Genomic DNA, 14,447 nt, shown 5'->3' on the forward strand with positions numbered 1-14,447 from the left:
TCTTGTCTAATCTTTTCGCATTCAATAGTCTCAGGTAGGAATAACATTTTAAAGATATTTTACCCATGAGGAAAAATGATTGTTTCATATAAGCGTAGAATTGCCAATGTTCTTTGGGTACCCTTACTTTACTATTTTTAACTCACTTTATTAACTCTTTTTTTAACATACAGACAAAAGATTAAGCATATATCCATATTTCTGATGTTTCCTTACTTCTAGAAACAAATATATTTTATCAAAATAATGTCTGTATCAATATTGAATTCTTATTCTCTATCCATCCTACCAAGAATACTTCAGTGCGCCACAATGACTTGAAATACTCATTAAAATTCAACGAATGCAAATGGTGTGTTTTATGTAATAAACGTTATTGCTCAACTTTTGAAATATTTTTGATACCAATTAATTTGTATACAATTATAAAATGCAAATTGACGAAGAAGATCGTTATCCCTTCTATTTCATTGCATAATTCATTGTAAGGATCTGAATGACTGATATCCGTTTGTGAGTTTTCATGACCTTGTTATATTCTACATTTTCACTAAATACTTTCACAATACTCTAAGCTATATTTTTTTGCGATGATTTCCCCTTGCCTAGGTATGTTCGTAATGCTTCTTGATGTTGTTGCCTCGATGTGTCTGTATATCTGCCCTTCTATGAAAACTTTAATACAATAGGGTATTTTGAAAATAATGGTACATGAATGGTGATGTGATGGCTAAAAGCGCCTCTCCACACTTGAGAGATCGACCTCCAGCTCAAGTCCGAGCTCTCATGTTTGCACCAAAGCACCCTTCAGCCGGCAATTCTAGTACGGCATCAAGACCGAAAATATTCAATTTGATGTGACTCACCATTTGTCTGCTGGCCTCACCATTTGGTTCAGCCAGGCTAGATTAATCTCTCACACGAGTTGAGGCGCCTTAGGGATACGTTTGGCTAGGTGCAATTATTAATAATTAAATCGATCTATATTTCTACATTAGAGAATCAGTCAACCTGTCACGGATGAATGATTAGTTCTTTCAAATAAAGTCAATATTTTACTACTCTCACCTACTGCATGATTTCGAAATTGCAATCACTTTTACATACATTTAAAACTACTTTGAATACAACTTGTAACATATTTTATAAATCTCTGTAATCTAATTATGATAATAAATAGAAATGGTAATTTGTTGAATCGTAGTTTTGAAATATTTTTGTACACAATTTTGATTCTAATTTTACTGATGTTTGTAAGAATAATCGTCTGTATTGGGTTACATAACAACTGTATAAAATAATTGTTCGCTTTTTCTGTCACTACAATTCAGACTGTGTATATAGAAGTAGGTATAGTTTGGAAGAAGTATAATTGTATATGAATTTTATTATATTCGTTTATGTTGAAAATGTATTGTTCTTTCTAATGTCAACATGTCCTGCTGTTCTCAACTAGAGATCTGGGAGTAAAGATTTTATTAAAGAAAAGAGTTGATATTGAAGGGTGCCTTTCTCCACATTTCATCCTTTACATATTTAGATGTTGATGTTTCTTTTGATTCAAGAAAGGAATTGAGGAAGTATCAGTACTTCAATGGGATTAAGTATTTTTGTTTCGAGTCAGAATAGCAAGGACAATCTTCTAGTCAAACTCAAAGTTGATAATAATAATTATAGTATATGAGAGATCAATGCCCGATTTTTAAATTGTTGAAAAAAGACGACAGAATGAAGTTATAAATAAGTAGAAGTTTCAGAAGTTATTCAACTGTAGTGAATAAGTAATTAAGTTGACTAGAACTTTTGTAGATTATGGCTGCAATTATATTGATCATCCTGGAATATAATATGAATTCACGCTTTTCAATATTCCAGTAAATGTGATAGATACTTTAAGCAGGCACCGGAAGCATGTACATTAACTTGAACCATATGAACTTGAAACAATTACCTGTTCATATAGTCCTACGTGTCCACACAGTTAGTATAATATGATTTTTTCAAGTGTATTATGCTATTGAACAAATAAATTCCTAGTGCCGGTTGTAAAAAAGTCGGTTACATTTTAATCGAGATTAATTTGACGATAACCAATCACAGAAGCCTTCTTTTCTAAAAAAACCCTTCTCTGATTGGTTCTCGTTTTAATCGAGATTAATTTCACGATAACCAATCATGCAGAAGCCTTCTTTTCTAAAAAAACCCTTCTCTGATTGGTTCTCGTGAAATTCATCACGATTAACATATAACCGGCCTTTGTGCAACCGGGCCTTTTTGTTTATAAAGTTCATTAGGATCCATAGAAGAATTGAAATGAACAACAGTATGAATGTTATGTTGTAAGGGAGCCATGAAGCGTTAGCAATCCTCAATATAGTAAATTGACCAATTGCTACTCTTTTATGCTCTGCTGCCTTGGTTGAATTCTGGTCATCTATAATATAATAAGGGAAAGAATCGGCTTATACACGTACGGGATAGAAAATTCGAACACAATATTCCTCATTCCTACCCATTGTGCTTAAGGGGTGAGGGTGGTTTAAAAGTTTCGTTTTTTCATTTCTGGCTTACACGCATGTATCTTAGAAACAATGCATTTCAGCGACATGACTAACTGAAAAAATGAAGCTAGATAAATTTCCTACAAGTTTTGTTCAGTAGAGTTTTGTGATATCTCCTTTAGTTTTCTAGATATTCACTTTTGAAAGTGTAAAATCTTCAAAAATACAGCTTTTCTTTCAACTTTTTGAATTTTCACGGCTTATTACTCAACAACAATGCATCGAAAAAATAAGTACTGAAAGTTGGGTTGTAGAGGATTCAATTCTCTTCAATTTGATGTATTATTTCACCATTTTAAGCTTTCCATCAATTTAATGTTATAGCAGCTTTAGTGGTGAGTGTGAAATTTTCAATACAGCAACAATTGATCATTTGACAATGTAATTTGGACACAATATCTGGAACACCATTTTTGACTCTCCAGCTTCATTAAGACTAGTTAGGAGGTAAACATATCAAAAGTCTTCATCTCTAACCCCTATGCTTTAGTTGGAATACCGTCAAGTTGACACTTGTTGCTGTATTGAGAATTTCACACTCACCACTAAAGCTGTTATAATAATTGATGGGGAGCATAAAATGGTGGAATAATACCTAAAATTGAAGAGAATTGAATCCTCTACAACCCAACTTTCAGTACTTATTTTTTCGATGCATTGTTGTTGAGTAATAAGCCGTGAGATTGCAAAAAGTTGGAAGAAAAACTGTTGTTTCAAAGATTTTACACTTTCAAAACTGAATATCTAGAAAACTAAAGGAGATATCACAAAACTCTACTGAACAAAACTTGTAGGAAATTTATCTAGCTTCATTTTTTCTCAGTTAGTCATGTCGCTGAAATGCATTGTTTCTATGATACATGCGTGTAAGCCAGAAATGAAAAAACAACGCTTTTAAACCAACCTTAAGCATAAGGGGTAGGAATGTGGACTTTTGATATGTTCACCTTCCAACTAGTACAAACAAATCTGCGAAGCCAAATATTGTGTTCCAAATGTTCCCTGTCAATTGATCTATTGTTGATGAACTGAATATTTTACACTCAACACTACAAAACGGCTGCAATAATCGCAAGGAGATGAGTAAAATAATGAAATAATGCATGAAATTGAAGAGAATATAATGCTCTATGAGCTCATGATTAGCACGGATTTTTTCAATCAATTGTTAAAAAGTTATAAAGTCAAAAAGATGAAAAATCGGAGCCTGAGGGTTTCTCTTCAAAATGTGACACCTTCGAGAGCTCATACCTAGAAAACTAAAAGAGTTATGGGAAAATGCTACAAATAAAACTTGTAGGCCAATTTGTAAGCTTCAATGTTTTATTCGACAAAAATTTCCGAAAGACGCATATTGTTCGAGATATGTGTAAAAAAACAAAATATGGTACTTTAAAACCACCCCCACCACCTTAGCACAGGGGGTAGGAGTGAGGACTTTTGATATGTTTACCCACTTACTATCCTTGAAAAAGCTGCGGGATCAAAACTTGTGTTCCAAACTTTTCCCCCTGGACTAGAGCTGATTTTTAGTTTTACCAAGTTACATTGAGATATTGATAGCATGCGTCACTGCATGCAATTAATAATCCACTCGACAGCTGATTTATGATGAATAATATTCTATAATCTGATTTTCACGGTTATTGGCGTTCAAAGGAGATTTCTTTTCTTTTTGTATTATCCAAAAATGCATAATTTCAAATAACCTTATATATACGTCGACGCGAAATTTAAAAAGTAATATACCTATCAAATTTCATGAAAATCTATTGCTGCTCTTCGCTGTAAATGCGGAACATAAATATAAACATAAAGAGAAAAGAGAACTTTTATCTAAATTTAGTTCACACAGCTTACATAATTCTTTTCAGAATTAAATTCTCTACAATTTTTATTGCGAAAAATTATTTGTTTACTGGTCATTAAAGAAAGTTATTGGGCATCAAACGTAGAAGTCTGTGTTTTTCTACTTACATTTTTTGCATATTTCAACTTTTTTCTCAAAAACTACTCACACCAAAGCTTCCAGACTAGTTTTATTCAATTTCTCAGATATTTTTCCATATGAATCCACCATACGTTTTCAAAAACTAGTCCCCAAACAATTCAACATCGGTGTATTTCACTAGAGGAACTGAATTCCGGGCGAAATCTTTCACTCTGTATAGCTCGCTAACGAAGCGTTTATGGATATATGTTTATGAGAACATTTTTTCTTAATTCTACCTCTACTATCACGTATTAAATTATTTTACCATAATTATGAATCATCTGTATAGGTACCGTATGCCTAATATCACTAATTGGCTCAAAAACGTGATTTAAAAAAAATGTTTGACACAGTACAGTATAGACTTTATTTGAACATGTTACAAAACAATATACATTATAAACAAAATTACAAGAGAATAATAAATTACAAGTTGTTAAATTATAACTTTATCTTTGGCATCTATACATCTGACTAAAATCGATATTACTTTTTACCTAGTCCACCTTCAGGCTTCAGGTGTGTAAGCAAATCATGATTATACATCTCAACAAACAAATTCTCTTAATCAAGGAGGTGTACCAACAATTCTGATTTCTGTTTTTTCATTGAAGATAAAATCTGCAAAATTGAATTATACTTCTCCCACGAATAATTGCACAAAATAGATTGCTCAAATAATAATATTGATACAATAAAGTTGTGAAATTTGGAACTCAACCTTGAAAAAAGACTTACTTTGAAATTGAAGTTGTACTTAACTATTGTACAAAAATCTGAAACATTACAATAAAAAATGACAGAAGAGAACATAACAATAAAACTGAAAACCATTCCAAAGAAGATCATAAATAATGATATGTGGTGTGGTCTATTCATATGATAATGTTAGATAACACTTACTTGAACTGACGATATCCCTATTATTGTTTTGAACACTTCATCACACACCACACAGCTCCTATTTGAACAACCCCTATCTAAATAGAAATATAGTAACTGAGAAGATTTAGTTTCATATGTCATGAAAATATATACCTACATATCCATCGTTTATCTGAGTAAAACAGATTATACATGAATATTCTACATTTTCATACAAAAGCAATTAACTAATCTGCGTATGGTAACTAATACAGAGTTCGACTGAGAATCATGTAGAAAACAATCCCATGTTACAGAGCGGGCAGAGAGATGACAGTTTAATTCGATCTCATACAATTCTTAATTTGTTTCAAGATTAATTGTTTCAACAGAATAACTCCATTAATATTATTGGTATTATTCAATTTAAAACTCCATCGGGTTTTAATGCCGAACTCTGTAGTACAATGTATGCCAACTAAACTAAGAAATTTACACACCTAGAACAATATTTATTATCTAGAAATTGAAGATTTCCATTTCTACATGCAAAACAGAAAGTTATCAATCAAGCATATAACACATACTGTAACTCATACAGAAAATTTTAATTTAACGAAATCATACTTACAGAGTCCATAAAATGAATTTTTTTTTGGAATATCGTTCAAAATTGTGTCTTGAAGAAAATTGAGCCTGCTATAAGGAATAACAACTGTGAAACATGACAAAGACACTTATTATGTAAATATATTTTTAAGAAATCCCAGAAAACTCAACGCAATATTGGTCCCATGAAAAATGTATGTCAAAAAATAAAATCTCTTTAATGATCAACTTGCATTATGAATGATGCACTAGTACGGTTTACAATTACCATATTCTTATAGTACGGTTGTAGTAATGTTTAAATTTGTGTTATAATACAAATTAAATATTCAGGTATGATTTTCCTGCTTTGACTTATTGAACTACAATTTTTCAAATTTAGTTTTTGAATAGTATCCAGACACCGAGAGCGTCCATAAACATAATATTGTCAAAAAATTAAAAATTACCTTTTTCGTTCTAATAAAATCCTTCTATACACCGTACCAGATTTTGAAGTCTTCAAATTCAAACAAAAACAAATCGAGTGAATTATTAATTACTATAGTGAATTCATAAAGAGAGACATATAATAATTCTTATTTATTCTTTATAGCTATAATACCTTTCAAAAGATTGCCCATCAATTACATTGGGTACTCATTTTGCTCCAAGTGGTGTTAGGAGCAATAATTGAGAAGTTCAAATTAATGAGAGTGGAGAGACAGAGAAAATCCTTTCAAGATGGAGAGAAAACGTAGATAAGATGAGAGATTGATTGGCATTTGACAATTGACAAACATCATTGTGGTGGTTGGTGGGGGGAGGGGCGGTGAATGGAGAGGAATCACGTGGTAATACATATAAGAAACGTGTTATACGTGGATTATGTTGCAGCTACGTTGACTGGGTTGATGCGATGCTTGGCGCACAATGTTCATTCACAGCCAACATATAACTAGATAGCATATCTGTAAATGAAAGAAACAAAACTGTGTTAACAAAAATGTTGCACAAGTTTAAATTTAAAATAATATCAAGCACACATTTAAATGAATAAAAAACTATTATGAAACTGTAATAAAACGTTGAACACCCGTCACTGACTTCATTATTCGTCAGTCCTTGAGTGTAAAATTATTTGATTCTATACCCTGATTGTATCATGAAACACTGTAGAATTAATATATTCATCTTGTGCACAGTTTTTGTATTTACTGAAATATTGTCCTTAATCATTTTGAATGAGGTTCTATTACTGTTCACGTTACGGTGCCTACCTATTCATAAGCCATTACAAGTCATTTTTACTACTTGTCTATTCATTTATCAGGACTTGGAAAGTTTTCGCATGCTATCAGTGTATAAGTAGTGTCAATTGAACAAATCGATGACTATTCAATGCTTTACCAAAGCAAATGGAAAAATCTATAGCTGAATTGATTCAGCAATCAGAGGCCAGACAAGCAAGAAATCGCAAATGAGGAATTATTCTTAAATAGAATTCGATTGCTCAGCAATAACGAGCTGTGTCGTCACAAAGACAACCAATATTGTAATTGAGATAATAATTCTTTTTAGAATCCTCTGCAACTTAATATTAAAATATTAAGGTGAAATAAAAAGGATATTATCAGTTCCTATATTTTACCTCAATATGGAGAATTCCATACCGTAATATCTCTGTTCTTAGTGTAAATTTTAATTAAAATATATTGCTATACATGGTAAACGATTGTGCGTGTAGAAAGGATAGACGGGGTGACTTACCAGGGCTACAAGCGAGATAATTTAAATGTAGAAATAGTTTTCATATTGAGAGTAGGAGGTGGTTGGCTCAGCGGAGCGAGACAGTGACATGCGTGATAAGCGTGGTATGATGGACATCTCAGGTGTCCACGGTGCCTGCAAAATCATTAAAAAGCCATTAAAAACTGACCTGCGATTGGATATTTCATAAATTTGATAATTTGAATTGATTTTAATACTCACTGAAATTTAGGAGGAAATCCCAATAAAAATGTTCTATGGAATAACTTATCAGAGAAAAGTGTTGAAAATAATTAGATCATCAACATGAATCGATAAAAAACATTTCAGTTAAAATATCTTATTATCAGAGAAAAATGTTTAAAAAATAGATCATTATCATGAATCGATAAAACCATATCAGTCATGAATATGATTAATATAAATTGTACATTCGTGCTCCATTCCGATGCTTTCTCATTGCAGTGTACGCTAAATTATTGATGGTTGGTCTGAATAGATTTATAGGACTGTATCTATTTAGTCAAGTTATACCATAGACTACATGAAAATAGAAAATAGTTCCAAAGTACTATTGATCAAAGCTATATATGATTCTATATTTTTTTGGGTTCACTCCATCTCTTTGAATCTGTGATTTTAATTAAAATATATTGCTATACATGGTAAACGATTGTGCGTGTAGAAAGGATAGACGGGGTGACTTACCAGGGCTACAAGCGAGATAATTTAAATGTAGAAATAGTTTTCATATTGAGAGTAGGAGGTGGTTGGCTCAGCGGAGCGAGACAGTGACATGCGTGATAAGCGTGGTATGATGGACATCTCAGGTGTCCACGGTGCCTGCAAAATCATTAAAAAGCCATTAAAAACTGACCTGCGATTGGATATTTCATAAATTTGATAATTTGAATTGATTTTAATACTCACTGAAATTTAGGAGGAAATCCCAATAAAAATGTTCTATGGAATTACTTATCAGAGAAAAGTGTTGAAAATAATTAGATCATCAACATGAATCGATAAAAAACATTTCAGTTAAAATATCTTATTATCAGAGAAAAATGTTTAAAAAATAGATCATTATCATGAATCGATAAAACCATATCAGTCATGAATATGATTAATATAAATTGTACATTCGTGCTCCATTCCGATGCTTTCTCATTGCAGTGTACGCTAAATTATTGATGGTTGGTCTGAATAGATTTATAGGACTGTATCTATTTAGTCAAGTTATACCATAGACTACATAAAAATAGAAAATAGTTCCAAAGTACTATTGATCAAAGCTATATATGATTCTATATTTTTTTGGGTTCCCTCCATCTCTTAGAATCTGTGGTTTTTATAAACCTTTGAAATTATTCTTAATCTTACATCTTGATTTAAAAGAGTAATTTTATTACCAAAACAAATGGAAGGATGTTTTCTAAATTGATTAAATAGAACACAATAATATCCAGTATTTTTCCTCTAATTCCATTTTGGAACTATAATTCTACAACGTCTCTATAAACAGCGTGGTGAGTTTCTGTCGAAGTTGAGCTAGTAGAATGATTTTGTGTTTTGAAAAATTGAAAACAATAATTAAATTATAAATAGTTGTTTCAAAATTTGAATCTCACACAATATAAATATAAGATAAAAGTTTACTTTATTTGATCATTGAATAAATAATGGTACTGACTTTGTTCAAGCGTGGTGGTCTGTAGTCCCTGTTCCTTCTGATGAGAAAGTGGAACTTGTGAGAGGAAGACCAGCACTGCTGCACATGTAGCGGACTGTCATCCGGATGCAATTTCCTTTGGTATTCCTGGCTCTCGCACACCTAAATCAAAATAAATTTGTGAAATATAAATCAAATTAGAAGAAATAATTAGTATAAAAATGAAACTGTAATTAGGATTTTATAGTCTGTGTAAAACAAGTTGAGGCTTGGCCCTCCATCCGAAGAAATTACAGGGTTGCCAAATCGTGTAAAATTGCAACTTTCTCAAATTTCCAATTCAACGTCAGAATTGTAAGTAAAATATCATCCCTCATATCCTAGTAGTGCTAAAAAGTTTCAGGGTTGAAGGATTGAAAGGAAATTTAATTTTTATTATAAAATTGGAAACATCGTGAAGATTTGTTTTTCTTCTGAATATCACTTCTCTCAGAATCATGGGACGTTGTAATGCGTAATAATTTTATATCAAATTTACGGGGAGAATGTCTCCTTTCTTTTGGTGTCTGGATCATTTTTATATGACCAATAGTTAATTTTTAATTAATGATTATGTTCGTCAATGTCGAGCAGAAAACATGAAATTTTCGACATGCTAGAAACTTTTTTGTTTCAAAAGATAAGTAGGTGGTGGAAGCGTGAAAGTTCTCAGAAATAATTGAAATTATTTTTCCAATTGTCACATAATAAATGAGATAAATGAATATGATTGATTTTATATTATTGGTAAGGATCAGGAAGACTTCTGTCAAGTAGATAATAGTTGAGTAAATAATAATAACAACGACGAATCCAATTACTCATGCACTTGTATCACATAGTTCTTGCAACAACACAAACACAACAATAATTATTATTCATATTCTTGAAAATATTTTTTTAGAATGTTTCAGACTCAACTATTTACTGACTTTCACACTGAGAGAAAAATAGTTGAATACCAATAATGGTAGTTTTCGAACTTGATTAGTTCAAGGATGCTACTTGTTACTAGTAATACAAAATGACTCAGTAAATGGCATGCAACAAGCTTACCTCATACAAGGAGAACTGTTCCACTCTCTCCTTGCTGTTGTAGCAGTTCAGAAGGATTTGGATCAGCTCGTCCACTGTTGTGCGGTTAGAGATCTGCAAACTCTTGTATTGAGACTGGAAAAAATACAATTTATTAATTTGTTGGATACTATTGAATCAAATGTATTGATCTAACTGTATTTTCTTCAACCAAATTTTATTTAAAAATGCTATTTCAGTTTTTCAATAAACTATTCAAAAATCTACAGATGAGAAGTAATTAAATACAATTTGTATAGAGTTTTTAAGACTTATTCAAATAAATGTCATCATTATTATAACATTGAGTCTATTATTAACATTAGATCCAAATACGTGTAAAAGCAAATGAGTAAAGCCATTATATTATATGGGCATATATTGGATGTATGAATTCATCATATATCAGTTTGCAATGGTAAGCTATTATTATCACTTTTAAAATTTTCCTCAAATGACTGCTAACATGATAATGCATATTATTAAATTATTATTAAAATTCTATAATACTGTATCAGAATTGAATAATGGATATTAATAAGAATAACTTTTATTTTTCCTGTTCTGGACATCTAGTAGCCTAAGACTAGTGAGGTGAAACAATTGCGGTGAAAATGTGGTTCTAAAGAAATCAATTATTATATTATTTAAGATAAACGTGTATTGTGCATTTAATTACTATTTTGCTGCTTGCAATTGGAATTTGACAATAGATATAATGAAAAATGAATAACAATAGAAAAATGAAGATTTGTGGTGATGAGCATTTTTTAGACAATCTAGATTGCTTGATCTGTACCTTGCAAAATTGCAAACTGCATCACATTGTAAAATAATATTGCGTCATAATCTAGTTTAGAGTAATATTCCTAACTTGGATTAGCAGATTATGAGAATAATGTTCTACAATATTGTTCTTCATAACGTAACAAACTTCATTAGTTTTTGATCTCCTCGAATTGTGCTCCAGAAACGTTTTGTTGAAGAAATAACTCGATTGAGTTCTGAAGAGAGAAATTACAGTAACTAGCTCGAAACATTAATCAGACAGCAAATTGAAGATGTAAGCTGGAATTCCCAAGATTAAATGAAGCGTGAATAAGGTCTTCAACAATCCATCTACTCTACAGTAATCGTGATGATGAAAGCTGATTTTCAAAATGAATCCTTGATTAATGTTAGCTGCGCTAACTGGGTTAATATTGAAATAAGATTGATAAAAATATATTTCAATTTGATACAATGAGAATCATATTGAAGCCCACAGTGCTTCACAGAAACACTGAAATCACAGAAATTTAGCCATAAATATCACAGAAATTAGTATTATCAATTAGACAATATCGACATGTGTCAATAACTCAATGTGCTATTTATTTATGGACCGACTTAGCAAATGATCTGTTGAAGTATATAATGTATATATGATATTCTTGATATTATAGTTGAGTGTGGAGTGAATGGAGGGAGAATGCTAATGTAACTGACCCCTGGCATGAGCACGCTGTCATAAATCTTGACGAGGCCGCCAGGGTGAGTTTGCAGCGAGAAGCGCGACTCGCCCTTGGGGTGGCAAGACTGCAGGGCGGCCGGGCGTGCCTCATCGTCCAGGTCCAGCACCACAGTCGCTCCTCCTTCGACAGACCCTGCAAACATAACAAACACAATTATCAATAAAACATTCGAAATAGGCGAGAAAAATTGAATGAGCTTGAAAATTCATTGATAATGGGTTGGAAATAAGCGGAAAATAAAAACTTGGAAATATGTGAAAGCTTTTTTTAGTAGAAATAAGTGCGAAATTTTCTGTATACAAAATAGACAAAATCTTTCAAGCTCTCTATTTTTCATGCGTTTTGTATGTGATTGAGGATTATTTTTTAAGGTTGCGTTTGTCTATTATAACTTATCTTCCTCTCCGAAAATGAATTTTCTACAAGTTCTGGAAACAAATATTTTGTGTTTATTATACATTTAACATAGTAAATCTGCTTCAAACCTTAAAGGAACTTGTTTTTCGGGACCAAGTTTCACGTATTTCGTCACATATCTTGAAAATTACTGTAGCTACAGGTATGGAAACGGTTTTATTCAATTTCTCAGCTCATTTTACACAAAGTACGCTAAATTGTACATCTTAATTAACTGCCAACAAATACCCGTAGGGCTTCGTTTCAGCAGGGGCACAGAAATTCAGATGAAATCTTTCACCCTGTATAACTTGGTAAACAAGCATTTTCGGACCTATGCTAATTAGAACTTTTTCCACTTTTGATGTGAGGAATCAGGCCCTGACTTACGGGCACCTTTTTTCAGAACACTCCGTATAAATCATGTAACTCAAACATTCATTCAACTCATGCTAAGAATCAGAAATAGAATCTAAAAAATAATCTCGTTGCAAAATTATCCGTTTGTTCGTTTTTTATATAATTTGAATAAGATACATTCGCATTATGCAAATATTAGGTAGTTTGAATGTACAATATTTAAATCATTCGAGAAAATTCCATAAAAATTTAGATCTACTAAGTCTATTTTTTCTATATTGATCAAACTTATTTTCTGTAAAATTTTACAAATTAAGACAGTTCATTTTTAATCAATATTTTTTTTATTGTAATCTAGACATAGATAGACATAGACACTGTGTTTCTAGGTAAATATGAAAAACACTTTTTTTGAGAAATGAGGAATGCATATGACTCCTAAGGAGGAGCTTCATCGGCCACAGAGACCCAGCTCTGATGAAGCTCATTTTTCATAAAAAATTTAGTGTTTTTTCAATATTTGCGTCAAAACACAGGCTCTAGACTACAACAAAGTTATTATTTAGTGTTTCGTCATGGGAAACAACATCATTTATCCATTTATAAATTGACGGAGATTTTCAATTTTACTCAAATTTTAAGACTGATGTCACAATACCTTAGGCTAATTTTTAAATATTAATTACAGGAAGCCAATGATACGGAAACTTGAACGGCTTTCCAACTATTGTGGACATTCTTTCCAAAAGACATTGGTTTCTAGTTTTCATTATTCATTATGCACATAGAATATTGTATAGTGGAGGATTGATGCTGTGGACTTACCAGTGCTCCTGACATTGACCTCCATGGTGAGATAGAATAGGTTTGGGTCGCGATGGCGCATTCTGTACTTGCTGAGCAGCTGGTTCACCACTTCGCGACAAGTCGTCTGAAACGAAATGCTCAGCGTCTTGTACTCTATGTCCGGCCTCAGGCATTTCGCGTACACCTTGATTGTCTGAAACACAACAAACGAAAATGTTGCATTAATCAAGTTTAATTATTCAAGTGCATTAAATTAATTAATTAATCAAACTCATCAATCAAGTGCATTATTAATGTTGCAATTTAATTTTGAGTTCCAAAAACAAGCATGAAATTCATGCTACATTCAAGGGGTATGTTGTAAAATGAAACAGGGATTCTATATTGATAAGAATACAAATGTCAGTACCATTTCAAATGATTTTGTCACAACATGTTTCAGACATTAATGCCATTTTCGTTATATTAAAAGTAGCCCTAAATAAAAAGACAACAGGGATTTTACTTTGCCCTAAACGAATCAATCGACGTGAAACAACCGTGATACTCCTAGAAGAATTTCCCTTCTTGAATAGTGACAAAAAATATTGATTTGATTCTGAATCAAATATTGAATTATCCGCTACCCTGGATTTGAGGTACTGAATTGAGGATAACTTTCGAGAAAATATTATAACGCCCCTTGCCTACTGTCACACTATTAAGTTATAACAAATTTGGAAATTATTATAAATTTGGTTTTTGTTGCTTGTCATTTTCATCACATATTGTTGGACTTTGTCCAGAGAAGAATCCAGTGAGCTTTTCGTCCG

The 14,447-nt window shown here is 31.9% G+C and overlaps 1 protein-coding gene across 2 annotated transcripts in view; it reads right to left on the bottom strand.

Annotated features, from left to right (window-relative positions):
* Positions 1-6,005: 6,005 nt before the first annotated feature.
* The window catches only part of LOC111059739, a 110,917-nt gene continuing 102,475 nt past the window's right edge, over positions 6,006-14,447 (bottom strand). For both annotated transcript variants that reach the window (XM_022347369.2, XM_039423763.1), the window contains exons 3-8: positions 13,654-13,828; positions 12,047-12,204; positions 10,541-10,654; positions 9,467-9,607; positions 8,485-8,619; positions 6,006-6,977 (exon numbers count right to left, since the gene is read on the bottom strand). In XM_022347369.2, coding sequence (XP_022203061.1) covers positions 8,506-8,619; positions 9,467-9,607; positions 10,541-10,654; positions 12,047-12,204; positions 13,654-13,828 — 702 coding nt within the window. In that variant the 3' untranslated portion in view covers positions 6,006-6,977; positions 8,485-8,505. The remainder of the gene's footprint in view (positions 6,978-8,484; positions 8,620-9,466; positions 9,608-10,540; positions 10,655-12,046; positions 12,205-13,653; positions 13,829-14,447) is intronic.

Source organism: Nilaparvata lugens, chromosome 3 (genome assembly GCF_014356525.2).
Source record: "Nilaparvata lugens isolate BPH chromosome 3, ASM1435652v1, whole genome shotgun sequence".
In the NCBI taxonomy this organism is placed as follows: domain Eukaryota; kingdom Metazoa; phylum Arthropoda; class Insecta; order Hemiptera; family Delphacidae; genus Nilaparvata; species Nilaparvata lugens.